Raw genomic sequence first — 14,384 nt, 5'->3', positions numbered from 1 at the left:
GTAAATCCCTTTTCCACATGACTTCAAATTACATTAAATAGTACTACGAGACGTATAAAATAGTTATTTAAACGATGCTCAAAATGACTGCTCTTCTTTTGAGTTTCCTTGTCAGGCTCAGGGTTCAAAAGCTCCTATGAAGTGGTATTTTAATCACTTTTTTTTTCCACCACCTCCCCCCTGTATTTAACCAGCAGCTTCCACGTCACTGCTGGCTCTCCAAAATGCCTGGTAAAGGAGAATTTGCCCGTTTTCCTTCCAGCTCCCTCCCATCACTCTACCACGATCATTCAGTTGGGATATTGTTCTAAAATAGCCCCTTGAATTTGGGCTCTCGGGAAAACCCTCCCCCAGGAGCTTCAATCACCATGAGATGGGGCTGGGTTGCAATTTAGGATGATGTAAAGGCAGGAGAGATGGGGACCTCTTCTCTCATGTCCATGAAGAGCTGGACATGGGTTATAAGAGAAAAAAACACCCCTCTCTCCCATCCAAAAAGGTTTCTGCAAACTGGATCCTGCCCAGTCGCATCCTTGTGCTGCAAGGGCTGCCCCCATTGGTCAAGTTATACAGAATCATGGGATTGCTTAGTTGGATATGTCAGATAAAATAAAAGTACAGGGCAAAGAGATAAAACCCCGAGCAGCCAAATCACAGAGATTCTCAAAATTGGCTACGTGAGCAATAAGTGCAGGAGCTCGATCCAAAGTGAGCGGCTTAAGGGTATCTGCTGCATCTCATGGCTTGTTTCTGTTGATGCGTTTCCAAACTCCCTTTGCTGTGTCTGGGAACTTGAAAGAACCTGAGCGGAGGGGGGTTTTTTGTGTTTTGTTTTGTTTTGTGTTTTTATTCTCCTCACTGCAATCAGAAAAAGCCAACGCTTGCAACCATCCTCTCCTGCGAGCGCTCCTGTCGCTGCGTTATTGCCAATAGCATGAGTCACCGGCATCCGCCGTGCCTTCGGGCCAGCTTTGGGGAAGCCATCGTTGGTTGGGCTGATGCAAGGCACCCTCCTGCTGTGAGGGAGGTGGCTGGGCGGTAGCAAGGGGGTGCTCGCACCTCGGGAGTGAAGACTTGGGAACCTCCTGGGTGCTGGAAATAGACTTTCACCGGGAAAACTCAGCCAGAAACAACAAACTCCCCATTTTCACAGGTAACCTCAGTCACAACATTGCTGGGACTGTGGTAACAGTGAAAATAAATAAATTCTGTTACGAGCATGGCAAATGCATGGAGATTTGCTTTCCTAAGCCCACAGATGTGGATTGGCACACGTGGGGATCCTGCGGACCGGGGCTGGGCAGGGAGCCCAACTTTGACTTCCAAAGAGCTATGCAAAGTCACACCTGGGAACCGGAGCACAGGCTGCAAATGAGTTAATTAAAGCAAAGAGAAAGGATTCATGTTTAAGGCAGTCATTACCTCCCCAGCTCTTCTAGGAAAGCCTGTTGCTGCAGACAGCAGTAATTAAGTGGAATATTACAAAGGATTTGGAAGAGTAAAGTGAACTACGGTTTAAGCATCAAAACAAGGAAAATTCTTGCAGTATCTCAGTCCCACGCAGTTTCCGTGCTTGGCTTGCATTGCTCACATGCCCTGACCTCCTGAAGCTGCTCTGGGGCTGTGTTTGCCCCCCCAGAATAGGAAAGTTGCCTGCAGAGCGGATGATGATTCGGGAGGCAGGATTTCACAGACTCACACCATGGTAGGGGTTGGAAGGGACCTCTGGAGATCATCAAGTCCCTGATAGAGCAGTCTCATCCAGAGAAGATCACCCACGAACACATCCAGGTGGATTTTGGATGTCTCCAGAGAAGAAGACTCCACAGCCTGGGCCATGCTCTGGTACCCTCACAGTAAATACATTTTTCCTCATGTTGAGGTTGAACCTCCTGTATTCCAGGTTGTGACCATGGGGATGCAGAGCAAAGGGAGGAGGAATGGAGCCAGCTGAGATGTTTGTAGAAGCTCAGCTGCCTCTGAGCACCACTTTTAGACTCTGTTATTTACCTTTTTTAATTCAGTGCAGACTTGAAGGAAGGCATTCAAAACTTTTAAGGTTAGTTAAGGTTAGGTTGTCATTAGCCATATTAATTCCTCACACCCGTGGTGTGTAATTCAGCGTTAGCACAGGCGACTACAGAAATCAAGGTGACTCAGGGTTTATTTTTAACTTTCACTAAATTTTGACCCATGTGTCCATGTTATCCTCTGCGACAGCAGGGAATGAGGAGCTGGGGTTTGTCCATGGACTTTGGTCTGTCCTATGGTGATTCCTTTGCTTTTCTGGGTGCAGGGAGCTTTCCTGCTCCTGTGTTTTGGTGCAGTTTTGGGGAAGGGGTTGAGCGCGTCTGCTGTAAATCAGCCGGGCTGACGTGTGCTTGCTTGCTCTTCCCCATTTTCTGGGCTGAGTTACGTAAAGCAGGGATGTTGAGAGGTCAGGGAAAAGCAAAGCGTCTGCCTCTTTGAAATGCAATAAGGTGTGAGTGTTTGTCTGAGGGTTTTTACCCCTCTTTTTTCTTTTTTACTCTCCTTTTGCAATGACGATTGCCCAAAATACCCACATCGGTTGGTGAGTTGCTCTGCTCCAGCTCACCAAAACTCATCCTCAACCCAGATCATCCTGATAAAATCCTGCATAGGCTTGGTTTTGCTACGTCTTTTTAAGAAAGCAAAAATTAAATATTGGGGTTTTGCCCAAGCTACTGGAGCTGTGAAAAACCCTTCCTGCCATGGAAGGAAGGATTTTTTGGATTAACCCAAATCATATGTTAAGAAATGAATGGTGATTAATTTTGTATTTGTCACTTAATGAGTAACCCCCTGCCTTTCTCCTCCTCATTTCTCCCATTCTTCAGCAACTGATTTCCAGCTTTTCATTATAATTTTATCAGAATTCTGAAACTTTTCCTCCACAGTAAAGCAAAACCCCCCTCCAACTCAGTCTGCTGAAGTCTGGGAATATTTCACGCTACTGGTTGTGGTTTAGGATTAGAAAGATGTAGGAACAAATAAATTACAATCCGGTTTTATTGGACACATTCCACCAAGAGAGAGGAAGGAAAACACGGCGTCGTATCGCTATCATTGAAGTACGTAAAAAGCTGCAATTTTCTCTTTTAATGGTACTTTCCCAAAAACATAAGGATACGGTGGAAGTTTAGAGGAGTAAATTCCATCAGAAAGGGGTAAATAGACTGGGGGCACTGGTGTGCATTTGGGCTCCTGCTCTTCATTGCCTCATTTTTTGTGTCCTAGACTGAAACCTGACTGTGCTTTTCAATTTACCAAACGTTTGTCTTCTGGCAGAAAACCCCGCCTACACTGAGGATGCTGAAATACCCCGAGGAGCAGTGTGGACGTTCAGGCAATTTTTTCAGTTTAATTTTCACTCTCTCAGACTTTCACCTCAATTGCTGCTACCAAGATAGTGGGGAAGGTCAGCGAGACTTGGACCGTTGGATGATATTGGTAATTTTTAAACCATTCCAACAAAACCTAGCATGAGGCAGGACAGTAACCCAGTTTAACTGCAAACACCTACCTTGCTAACCTCAGTTATTATTTAGAATGGATAAGTCCTGTAATTTAGAGAAAAAGCCCTTTTCCATATGCTTTGGATTTTTCATTGGTGGCTCTTGTGACAAAATATACCCACGAGATTACATGTAACGCGTCACTTTCATCAAAGAAGAGAAAGGACAGAAATGGGAGAGTAGTTTAGGTTTCCTTTTTGATAAGCTTGTTGCACATTGAAACTGCATCCCCATGGGTGCTATTTTGCAGATGGAGTTATCTCAGATTGCTCTCCTAAATTATGCTCTGAACTGGCCAGGCTCATGGGACTTCACCCAGTTGTGATGCTCAGCACATCTGGAAAAAACATGGCTTTTGATGCTTGGCTGTGAATGGGGAAAAGAGGGGTTTTCCATCACACTCAACTGACTCAGAAGTGACTTCTAATGGGCTCCTTGCTTCCATAACATGGAATATTTTAAGAGGGGCCTCACATTTGCAAACCACTGCCTGGGATCTCCCAGCAACCTCCTGGGGTATTTCTACATAGCAGAAAAATAACCCGCGTTTCTGGTAAAGAGGAGTTGCTTAACTTGGAGAAGTTTGGTTCGTCCCAGTAGTGAAAACAAAGTGGGCTGAACCAAAGCAAAGATCCCAGCCCATTTTGGCTTCCATAGGCCAGAACTGAGCTAAAAACCCAAGATATTGCAGATTTGTCTTAGCTCATGGTTGACAGATAACCGCAATCACAAACAAGCTCATTCAATGCATAAAAAAACAACCAAAAAAACCCCCAATTCCCCATTCAGAAAATCATTTAGGCCTGTGTTTTCCTTTTAATCCTGTTTGAGATGCTTTGCGAGATTTGGTTAACACGTGCTCCATTGCTTTTCTTGAGCTGTGATCGAAATGCGTAAGAACTACGGTGCGAGAAGCTGGGACAGAGGTGGGTGGAGGGGACGGTGGTGGGCAGGAGCGATACGGGAGCGATGTGGGAGTGATGGTTTTGGAGAGGCTCTGGTGATGGTTTCACTCAGGCTGTGTAGCGTTCTTCAGGCTTTGGCTTTTTATGCTCTTTTTGCTGGAGGAGGTTTTGGAGACAATTTTCACACCTGGGTTGGTGCCTTTTGCACTTCCAGAGCTGAAATTCCCTCCGCTGGTGCTCAAAGCGCTGCCGCCACCTCCTCCTCCGTAGCCAAGGCCACTTGCAGTGCTGAGACCACTGCCTCCTCCAAATCCGCCTCCAAGACCACCACCACCTCCGAGTCCAAGTCCTCCTCCGCTTCCAAAGCTGTAGCCTCCACCACCACCTCCAAGACCAAAACCACTTCCACCTCCTCCTCCAAGAACAAAACTGCTTCCGCCGCCTCCTCCGAGACCAAAACCGCTTCCGCCACCTCCTCCGAGACCAAAACCACTTCCACCGCCTCCTCCACTTAGGCTCATTCCACCAAATCCTCCTCCTAACCCAGCTCCACCAGCCATGCCAGAGCTGGAGCTGATGACAGCTGCAAGACAAAGCAACCAGAGGGTTGGACATCTGCTTGGCAGACACCGGCTTCATTATCAGGACCTTGACCCACAGCAAGCACTAATGGGGCTCTGAACATGTTATACTGGTCAAAACCTCCCTTTTCCCAAGGTTGCTCACAGCCTCTGCTCCCAATGGGCCCAAAACAAGACAAGCACAATGATACTCACAGTAGCTGATGGGGTTGAGTCCCTCTCCGCTCAGCCTGTTGGAGGGCAGATAAAGGGGAGGTTAGTGCAAAATGAAAGAGATGGGCAGGGGGATGAACTGCTGGCAGGAGCAAAGCAATAGTCCCTGTTATCTGGGCAGGGATCTTGCCCCTACCTGCTCTCCTCTCCCTCCAGCAGCTTCCTGTAGGTCACGATCTCGATGTCCAGCGCCAGTTTGACGTTCATTAGCTCCTGGTACTCGCGGAGCTGCCGGGCCATGTCAGCTTTGGCTTTCTGCAGAGCATCCTCCAGCTCAATCATCTTTGCCCTGGCGTCTTTGAGGGCCAACTCCCCACGCTCCTCGGAGTCTCCGATGGCCGTCTGCAGGGTGGCACACTGCAAGAGGAGAGATTGGGACTCCAAAATACTGCTTTTCTTTTTGGGTAAGGGTCACCCAAGGAAGAACACTATTCTGATTGGGTTGTTAATGAAATAAAAAGTCGCAACTGAGGTTATTCAACCAGAGCTGACATTTCTGGAGTTGAAATGCCAGCATGGCAAGAATGATTTTATACATGTTACAGCATGGTACCCTCCTCAAGAGGGAACTCAACACATTTAATGTCATATCAACACATTTAATGTCATATCAACACATTTAATATCATACTTCGTGGCTGGTAAAGTCCCCAATCAGCCAAGCAGAGCTGCAGTGCTAAGGGACCACCATGGGCTCCTTTACCATTCCTACCTGGTTCCTTGTGTTCTCTATCTCTGACCGGATCCTCTGGATCAGCCGGTTGAGCTCAGAGATTTCACCCTTTGTGTTGCGCAGGTCGTCCCCATGCTTCCCAGCCGTGGCCTGCAGCTCCTCAAACTGAGGTTCAGAAGGAAGAATAAACCATCTGGGATGTCCAGGTGGACAAGATGTGGCTCAAACAGCCTCATAGAGGGACAGCCGTAATGTTCCCAGAAATGCACCCATTGCATCTATGGATCTGTTCACCTTGGTTTGGTACCAAGCCTCCGCCTCGGCCCGGCTCCTGTTTGCAATGTCTTCATACTGAGCTTTGACTTCAGCAATGATGCTGCTGAGGTCCAGGTCCCGGTTGTTGTCCATCGACAGAATGACGGCGGTGTCGGACGCTTGTGAACTGAGCTGAGCCAGCTCCTGCGAGGAAGCAGACAGGGTCCTGGCTGGCTCCACTTACCTTTTCACATGCCATGAATGATAACATCTGGGGACAACAGGACCAAAACTGAGGAAGGAGTTGTCTGTACCGCATCATAGAGGGCTCGGAGGAAACTGAGCTCATCGGTCAGGGCATCCACCTTGGCCTCCAGCTCCACCTTATTCATGTAAGCAGCATCCACATCCTGGAAAAGAGCAACCACAGGGACATCTGCAGCACCTGGTACCACTTTAGCTCAGCCAAGAACTGGCCAACCCTGGAGATGAGGCTGCCCCTTTGATGGCTGCTGTGATGCTGCTCGAGTGGAGAAACTGCTTGGCACATCCCCCTGAAAGAGCATCAAGAGGACATCGCTTGGCCAAAAGAAGTGCCATGTGTAACTTTGTTAGTGGGTAAGGAGGGAGGTGCAGGCCATTTGACCTTGGTACCTTGGATTCTTACTGACCTTTTTTGTTTCTACATGGTCTGTTTAGCCCAGGCAAGCACGTGTGTATGTTGTGAGACAAGAATTTACTTCCATTCTCCAAGCCCCTCCATCACTTTCCCCCAAAACCACAATCCAAATGTCAGCTTTTAAAGGATAAGGGTGCAGCTCCAGGAGATCTCCCATCCTTTAGGACATTCCCAGCCTCTGCAATGGTTAGGGTTAGCTCAGCATCCATCACAACCCTGTCTCACCCACCTTCTTCAGCACCACAAATTCATTCTCTGCTGCTGTGCGTCGGTTTATTTCCTCTTCATATCTACAGGGATAAAGGGAAAGACGTGCTGCTCATACCTCAGTGAGCAGAAACATTGTACAGGTAGGACTGCAAGGTTGTTGGGGCTGGGTAGGGCATTTCCAAGTCAACCTCCTGGAAAGTGCCTAGCTCAAATCTGTGGGAATCCCATTTTTCAGGGGTTGAGGTGACATTTTGACATAACTCAGAAGGAACAAGGAGAGTAAAGCTCTTTTAGGTGGTTTTCCTTTGCAAGCATCATCACAAACTGCTGTGTCCTGGCTGAATCTGCATTTCCTGATTGGAAAAGTGTCGACAGATCACCTCTCTGCAGCTGTCTAGGAAGAGGAGTTCTGCAGGGAGTGGTACCTCACAGGAGTGGTATATTAGGGGTGGATTAGTTAGGTATGTTATGGGCTAGAATGCAGACTGCGGATATTTTTTCCCTTTCCTGGAGAAAGTTGAATGAATATCTCAGGCTGGATATTTGACTTTCAGAAGGCTAAATTTAAATGAGATTAATCCTACTGCCTAATGCTAAGCTGATCCATTTGCATCCAGTTTCACCCCAGGGTGCCTGGATGTGCTGTAAACTCACTTGTTCTTGAAATCCTCAACGAGGTCTTGCATGTTCTTCAGCTCCCCGTCCATGCGTCCTCTCTCGTTGAGCAGGTTGGCCAGCTGCCGCTTCAAGTTGTTGATGTAAGCCTCAAAAAGTGGGTCCAGGTTGGTTTTGCCTGAGTTGTTTTTCTGCCCCTGCTCCTGCAGGAGGGTCCATTTGGTCTCAAGGACCTTGTTCTGCTGCTCCAGGAAGCGAACCTGGGCATGGGAAGCAGATGATGTTTAGCAGAAGATATCTATGAGCATGCTGATGGCCAATAATCGGTAAGTGGGACAGATGCATAGCACAAACCAAGGAAATCCCAGACCAAGAGTATTAAATCCAGACATGAATATCCTCCACATGATCTAGGCCTGTGTTAGTCCATCCAGTAGCTGAGCAAATCTGCCCTCAGTGGACAGTTCTCTTTAGAGACAATTTAATTTAGCAAGCCAATGAGCAAGCGCTAGAAAATGTGGGTTCAGCTCTTTCATCACGGCCTTTCTTTAACATCCTTTGGTTTTTCTTTCTTTGTAAGAGATATTTATCTTCCTTCATTAAAGCTAAGATCTGAGTACCACAGGTTAAAAGACAAGTACTTAATTGCCTTTCCTTTTGCTCATATATACTGCGTATTTAGTCAAGTAAAAGCCAAGGAAGGACTTAAGTTGAGTCAATACAAAAAGGACCTTAGCTTGCAGGCATTAAAGCAATAAGGACTAACACATCTGCTGTGATTCCCCACAGAGAGGGTTGGGTTGAGCAACTAGACCTGAACCTGAAATTGGCTTGCTCCATTTGAGTTAATATACCTTATTTCTCAGGTACAAAACCTGGATCTAATCATCTTATTACTGCTTTCTAGTCTAGTTTTCTGCCTTGTCACTGTTTAGAAGAATGCTCTTTTTTAACACTTTAATGAAGACATGCAGACAGGAAATACATAACAGACTGTAGATCTACTAAGTAGGGGTTTTTTGTAGCTACAAGACTGTCTTGCTCCCTCTCTATCACGATTCCACAGCACTTGATGAAGTCTTACCTTGTCAATGAAAGATGCAAACTTGTTGTTGAGGGTCTTGATTTGCTCCTTTTCATCTTTGCGCACCTGTTGGATGTTTGGATCTATCTCCAGGTTCAGCGGTGCCAGGAGGCTCTGGTTGATGGTCACTTCTTGGATTGTACCAATTCCCGGTGGGCCACCACCAAATACCACTGGGTGTCTGGGAGCACCCAGCCCTCCACTGAGTCCTCCCAGCCCCCCTACTCCACCAAAGCCAAGCCCTCCACCCCCTCCTGGTCCACCACCAAAGCCAAGCCCACCAGCACCTCCACCAAAGCCATATCCACCACCTCCACCACCAAGACCAAGTCCAAGGCCGCCACCAGCTCCGCCACCACCCAGTGCATAGCCACCACCACCACCACCACCACCACCACCTCCCAGGCCAGAACCACCACCAGCTCCACTCCCAAAAGCAGCTCGGAAGCTGCTTCCAACACCGATGGCTATCCTCTTGCTAGTACCAAGGTTATAGAGGCTCCTGCTGCCAAAACCACCACCACTGCCACTGCCACCTCCTCCAATGAGCCTTCCAAAACCACCTCCACCTCCTCCAGATCGTGCTACAGACATCGAACTAAAGCCAGCCCGGTTGCCACTTGGAATAATGGCAGAGGCAGCGCTGTAGGACCTGCCTCCACCTCCCGCTCTAATGCTGTAAGGTTGCCGGTTCATCGCAGCAGGAGATACCAGCCCAGCACTGGCGAGAAGCAGCAAACTGAGGGAGTGCAGCTCTCTGATGGAAGGGAGCAGGGGATGCCCTTTTATCCCTCTGGGGATCTGGGCTTGGTTGCATGGAAGTCCAGTGATCAATTTAGTGCCTTCATGGTTTTGACGTGCCAGGCAGCCAGCTGTCTCACTGAAACTTGTTAAACACTGATTGCACTCAAATACACCTATTGGAGCCAATCTGCTCAGCTAGGAGAGTTAGATAACTCCCTGATTTTTTGGCAAGGACAGCTCAGTCTTAGTATGCTTGAAGAGATGTATTATTTTATTTCCTAACTGTGAAGCAAAAGAGAAGAAATTAAGAAAGGTGGAAAAAAAAGAGAAATAGCTACTTGGCTACCCCTATGCTATTCATATGAGAGTCCTCTGAATTAACCTGAGAGGCAGTGAGAATAAAATAGTTAAATCTGAACAAAAATTTTTCATGATGGCAGAGTGCAGGTGTGATGCTCATGGAGCCTGACAGCTCTTTCAGGGCTCAGATTTACGCGGTTCACACCAGTCAGGCAGAGACCGTCTTCTTGAGTTGATGAGCGCAAAGAGGTCCTGATCTATGCTTTTCCTCTCAGACACTACATTTAAATCTCAGCCCTAATTTTGGCCATTTAATATTAGGTATTTAGTCTAAGGCAGGTTTCCTAGGCTTCCTTTCTAGAGATATTGGCACCTCCAGAGGACAACTCCATCCCACCCAGAGGTTGCCGTTGCGATGCCTCCAGCCAGCTGATGATGTGATCGATGCATTTTTCATCTTGATCTAAAAAGCTTTTCAATGAAAGAGGCAGATTTTCTGAAAAACACTTTGCCCGGCTTTTATTTGCATGTTAATATTAAGATGTAATGAGTCTTGAGCTCTTTACAGCTGTGACTTCTTTTAAAGACCTTTGAGCCTTTCCATTCAAAATGTTGCCAAAAGCAAAGATTTAACCAGCATGAAAAATACTCCCACAAATTCTCCTTATTTTACTTCCTGGAGTCCTTGGGAAAAAGAGGAAATTCAATAGGGTGTGGTGACATTTTCTGGCATCTCAGACTTTGTGAAACTACAATGTTTAGAGTATTTTATTCTTTGTGCTTAAGAACTCATTTTCACTGTGTTGCTGTCCTGGTGGCATTGCCCATGCTACGCGCATGACTGCAGCTTAAACGTATTTGCAGAACAGGACTCCACATGTCCTTTAAAATACATTCATGTGCTGCAAAACCATTAAGTATGAGCTAAAATCCCACTGGCATGTCTGGAAGAAAAACTAAGCAGGTGCTTCATGTTCTACCAAATACAAGAGACCAAATATCTGATTATCCTTGGAGAAATGCTGCCAGGCAGGCTCAAACTGGGAGAGTTGGGTCACTCAAACAGCATTTCACATTGCAGTGCGAAATTCCCAGTTGGTACAGGTCATCTTGCTTCTTCTGGGGAAATCTTGGGCTGAAACTGCCTGGGATGGCTCTTGAAATTCATGAAATTCTATTGCCTTGATTATTTGCATAGAATTCAAAGCCCAGGTGTGATGGGAAGATGAGGTTGTCTTCATGCTTTTTTGACCCCGGTAAAGGCAGGTTGTCCTGAGGCTGACAAACGGGTTCACATCAGATATTTCAGCTGAATTAATATAATGGGATTAAAGGTGGGGCTGCCTACAAGAAAGAGGGAATTGTCATTCTAGTCTCCCACACTCTTCTTCCTTCAGCCCACTGTCCACGAGGTATGCGAGCAATGCAAAAGCTGGGTGAAAAATGCACCATTTCTTTACAGGGCTGGTTTATTGCATGGAGGAGATGAGGTTTGTGGGCTCTGTACCAAGGGGCAGATGTGGCTTTTTGCATCTGTCACTTTGGATCAACTCTACTAGACCCTGTCGATCTACCAAAGGGTACATCCAGAGTGACACCGACCAGGATTTGGCCTCCAAACTGCCCCAAAAAACAAGTTCCTGGCCTTTTTTTGCCCGATCTACATGAATGTCTTCAAGCAGGCAGCAGAAAACATGGGTTTTGCAATACATGAGGGTTGAGAAGGGCAAGGACGATCAAAGGTATTCTCCCAGAAATGCAAGAGCTGCTGGGCTGCTTTGGTACCCTGAGGAGCCGGCTGGTTTTTGCTGTGCACGAATTGTTTTGCAGGGAGGTGATCAACATAAATTATGAGTTATTGGGCTACTAGAAGCTTCTCGTTTGGGTGTTTCTGCTTGTTATTTACATACAAATGAAGTGAAGTCCGAGTCGTATGCATTGAGGCAGAAAAGATAAAGACAACCATTTCAAATAGCATCCTTTTTGGGTGGGTGGGTTTTGCCTTCTGAGGCTTTGCCAAGGGCTGATCCATTTGGCTTTCACCACACCCCCTCTAGCCCAGACATTGTTGCTAAGGCATGCCATTTATTAAAAATTGATTAGTGATCTGCTATTTGTTGATCATATCCAATAAACCACCTTGTTTTCCATCAGAAAAGCACTGTGGACGTGGAGAGCCTGAACCCACAGCCTCTGCACTCAACCAGTGGGGTGCTCAACCAGAGATGCTCAACCAGTAGAAACCAGTGGTGGATTCATCATCACCATTGCGGTGTGGACAGACCGATGGTTGAACTCATTCTCCTGCCATGGAGATAGGACAGACAAGCCATGAGTCAAGCAGTGAAGTCTAGGGAGCGGAGTGGACTGTCAGAGAATAAATTACAACACCCGCTCCGTGGTGAACCTTTCATGGGGTAAATTAACCTGCCCACACCCTGCACCACTTCCAGCCTGGGTGAGGAGGGACAGATTTCTCCAAAGGGCAATTCAGAGCAAATGAATTTGTCTCAGGGGCTTTCAGCTGCACCCAGGTGAGCCGTGGGAGGGAAGACGGCAGAGCCGGTTGGTTTTCATGGCATCCAGCTGTGCATCCAGCTGTGCTGGCAAGCCCTTGTTATAGAGACATTCCAGTGGGTCACCATCCCTTGGAGACTGGGGACCCTCGCAGAGAAAAGAGAAGGGGCAATGTCATCTCACCTAAATCCAGTCTCCGAAAATGATGGGAGAGGGTTTCCCCCTTCCTGCAAGGGACATTGGAGAGGGAAGCCCAAGCACATCCTGCAGACCCCACTCTTGGTGTAAGTTCATGTGTTTTAAGGATGGTGGGGAGTTCGAGGAAGAAAGACCCTGATGCTGCATTTTGGGAAGTTATGTTTTTCTCGTTCTTTGTTATAAAATTAGCCTATTCCTGCGAGCAGGTTTCAGGGCTGGGGTGTGGGGTGATTTTCTCTTTTTTATCTCTACCTGAGCTGGTTCTCACTGATTTCTTTAAACAAGGGCCTGGCTGCTTTTTTTGTTGTGTCTCCAGAGGTCCCAGGCAGTGTGAGAGATCCCAAGCGAGCTGCACATCCCCCGAGCGGTTAAATATTTTATTTACACTGTGTTTCCAGACTTCCTTGTGGCCACACTCATCTCTGGATGGAATAAAGCTATGCAAAAGTGCATCAGGAAGGAGAGCAGACAGAGTCTCAAATAAACTTCATTAAAACTCCATTTCTTGCGAGCTACCAACCCCGCCCATTTGGAGATTGGCTTTTGAGAAAATATCTGTGCTTTTGTAATATCAGGGAGGGAAATAAAACCCATGAAGCAAAGCGTGACTTTTGCATGTAGTTTATTGAAGGTACAGCTGAAAGTTTGGAGTAAGCGAAGGATAATCAACTCTGTTCACTTACGCATTAAAAGCATTAAATCCGTCTATCTAGTACACACACAGGAAAAACAACGCATGCACTTAACTACAGAAATATAAGGTGCTCGTCTGTGTGTAATTAAAATCTGCTCAACAAAACCTGGTGTAGCAACTTGGCCAATTTGCATAAGCATTCCCAACCCTCTCGTAAACAGGAAAAATTGGATTTTCTGGTGTCATTAATGGAGTTAAATAATAGCTGCAGCTCCGACTCGGACAATTAAAATGTGGCTTCTCTTTCTGAAGTTGGGATGAGCAAATTTTTCATCCTTTTGCAACAGCTGCAATTGGGACAGAAAATCCCTGTTGAAAAGGGGTCAAGCAGAGGAGACGGAGTTAAGAGCCGCGATGATGTGTGAGGAGAGGTATGGACTCTGAAATGAAAATCTCGCCTGGCTGAGACCTTTTTCCCCCAAAAAGGACATGTGAGAGAAGGTGGGTTTTGATCATGCAAAGAGTTTTCGGTAGAGCAGATAACCTAATAGTGTGGGCATGGGCAGTGCATGGTTGTGTGATCCCTACAGCTGTCAGAAGGAAGGGGAATACTGTTTTATTGCAGAAATGCTGATTATTTTAAAATATGATGTGTTGCTGCTCTCCAGTCTCTACCGGGTTGTTCTGACCATGCGCACAGCTGTGCTGTACCTGCTCCCTGCACTGCACACCCCTGCCCCAGGAATGATGACAGCCCCGGGGCCGCACTGCTCCACACCGGCACAGACGACGTTCCCCAGGTTGCCCATGGCCGGGGCGCACTGCACCCCCTCTGCACCGGGGATGACTTCTCTCCCCACGCAGCTGACCGCGCTCCTGGCCCCAAACCCACCCCCCACCCTAGGGAGGCAATCCACACTCCGGGTGCTAAAGCCGGTGCCGCTGACACCAAAGGAGGAGACCACCCCTAAGCCCCCACCAGGCCCTCCCGTCTTGATGTTGCATTTGCCTCCAATTCCGGATAGGGATCGGCACTCCCCAACGGTGCCACCACCGCTGACCACCGCTGTGGGAGAAAAACAGGCTCAGTCACTCCCAGAGCAGCCAAAACCCAGCTTCTAAAGAAATATATAAGCTTAAAAGACTTGTATGGAAATGAAGGGAATGTTTCATTAGCTTACCTACGCTCACAGGGTTGCCGGTACATATCCTGTTAAGAAAAGAAATGTCTCAAAGATGT

The 14,384-nt window shown here is 47.2% G+C and overlaps 2 protein-coding genes across 2 annotated transcripts in view; both read right to left on the bottom strand.

The window, feature by feature from the left end:
- Nucleotides 1–4,545: 4,545 nt before the first annotated feature.
- LOC104537525 (keratin, type II cytoskeletal cochleal-like) lies at nt 4,546–9,447 on the bottom strand. Its single transcript, XM_010180429.1, has 11 exons — nt 9,321–9,447; nt 9,132–9,290; nt 8,752–8,975; nt 7,707–7,927; nt 7,072–7,132; nt 6,478–6,573; nt 6,203–6,367; nt 5,948–6,073; nt 5,372–5,592; nt 5,218–5,252; nt 4,546–4,988 (listed from the first exon to the last, which is right to left on the bottom strand). The coding sequence occupies exons 1-11, from the start codon at nt 9,445–9,447 to the stop codon at nt 4,546–4,548; spliced, it is 1,878 nt and encodes a 625-aa protein (XP_010178731.1).
- Nucleotides 9,448–13,815: 4,368 nt separating this feature from the next.
- LOC104537523 (keratin, type II cytoskeletal 2 oral-like) overlaps nt 13,816–14,384 on the bottom strand; it is a gene marked incomplete at its 5' end in the record, with an annotated part of 2,424 nt that continues 1,855 nt past the window's right edge. Inside the window, 2 exons of the mRNA XM_010180428.1 lie at nt 13,816–14,210; nt 14,326–14,354. Of these exons, the coding sequence (XP_010178730.1) occupies nt 13,816–14,210; nt 14,326–14,354 (424 nt within the window). The remainder of the gene's footprint in view (nt 14,211–14,325; nt 14,355–14,384) is intronic.

The sequence above is a fragment of the Mesitornis unicolor genome, unplaced genomic scaffold (assembly GCF_000695765.1).
Source record: "Mesitornis unicolor isolate BGI_N332 unplaced genomic scaffold, ASM69576v1 scaffold9783, whole genome shotgun sequence".
Lineage (NCBI taxonomy): Eukaryota > Metazoa > Chordata > Aves > Mesitornithiformes > Mesitornithidae > Mesitornis > Mesitornis unicolor.
This window is presented reverse-complemented; position numbering and strand designations above follow the sequence as displayed.

Bases quoted from the DNA above. Each gene is read 5' to 3' on its own strand.
- LOC104537525 (XM_010180429.1), bottom strand. From the start codon at position 9,447: ATGAACCGGCAACCTTACAGCATTAGAGCGGGAGGTGGAGGCAGGTCC. The intron at 6,368-6,477 runs GTACAGACAACT...GCTTCCTCGCAG, and splicing joins TCCGAGCCCTCTATGATGCG to GAGCTGGCTCAGCTCAGTTC. The intron at 5,593-5,947 runs GTAGGAATGGTA...CTCCTCTTGCAG, and splicing joins TAGAGAACACAAGGAACCAG to TGTGCCACCCTGCAGACGGC.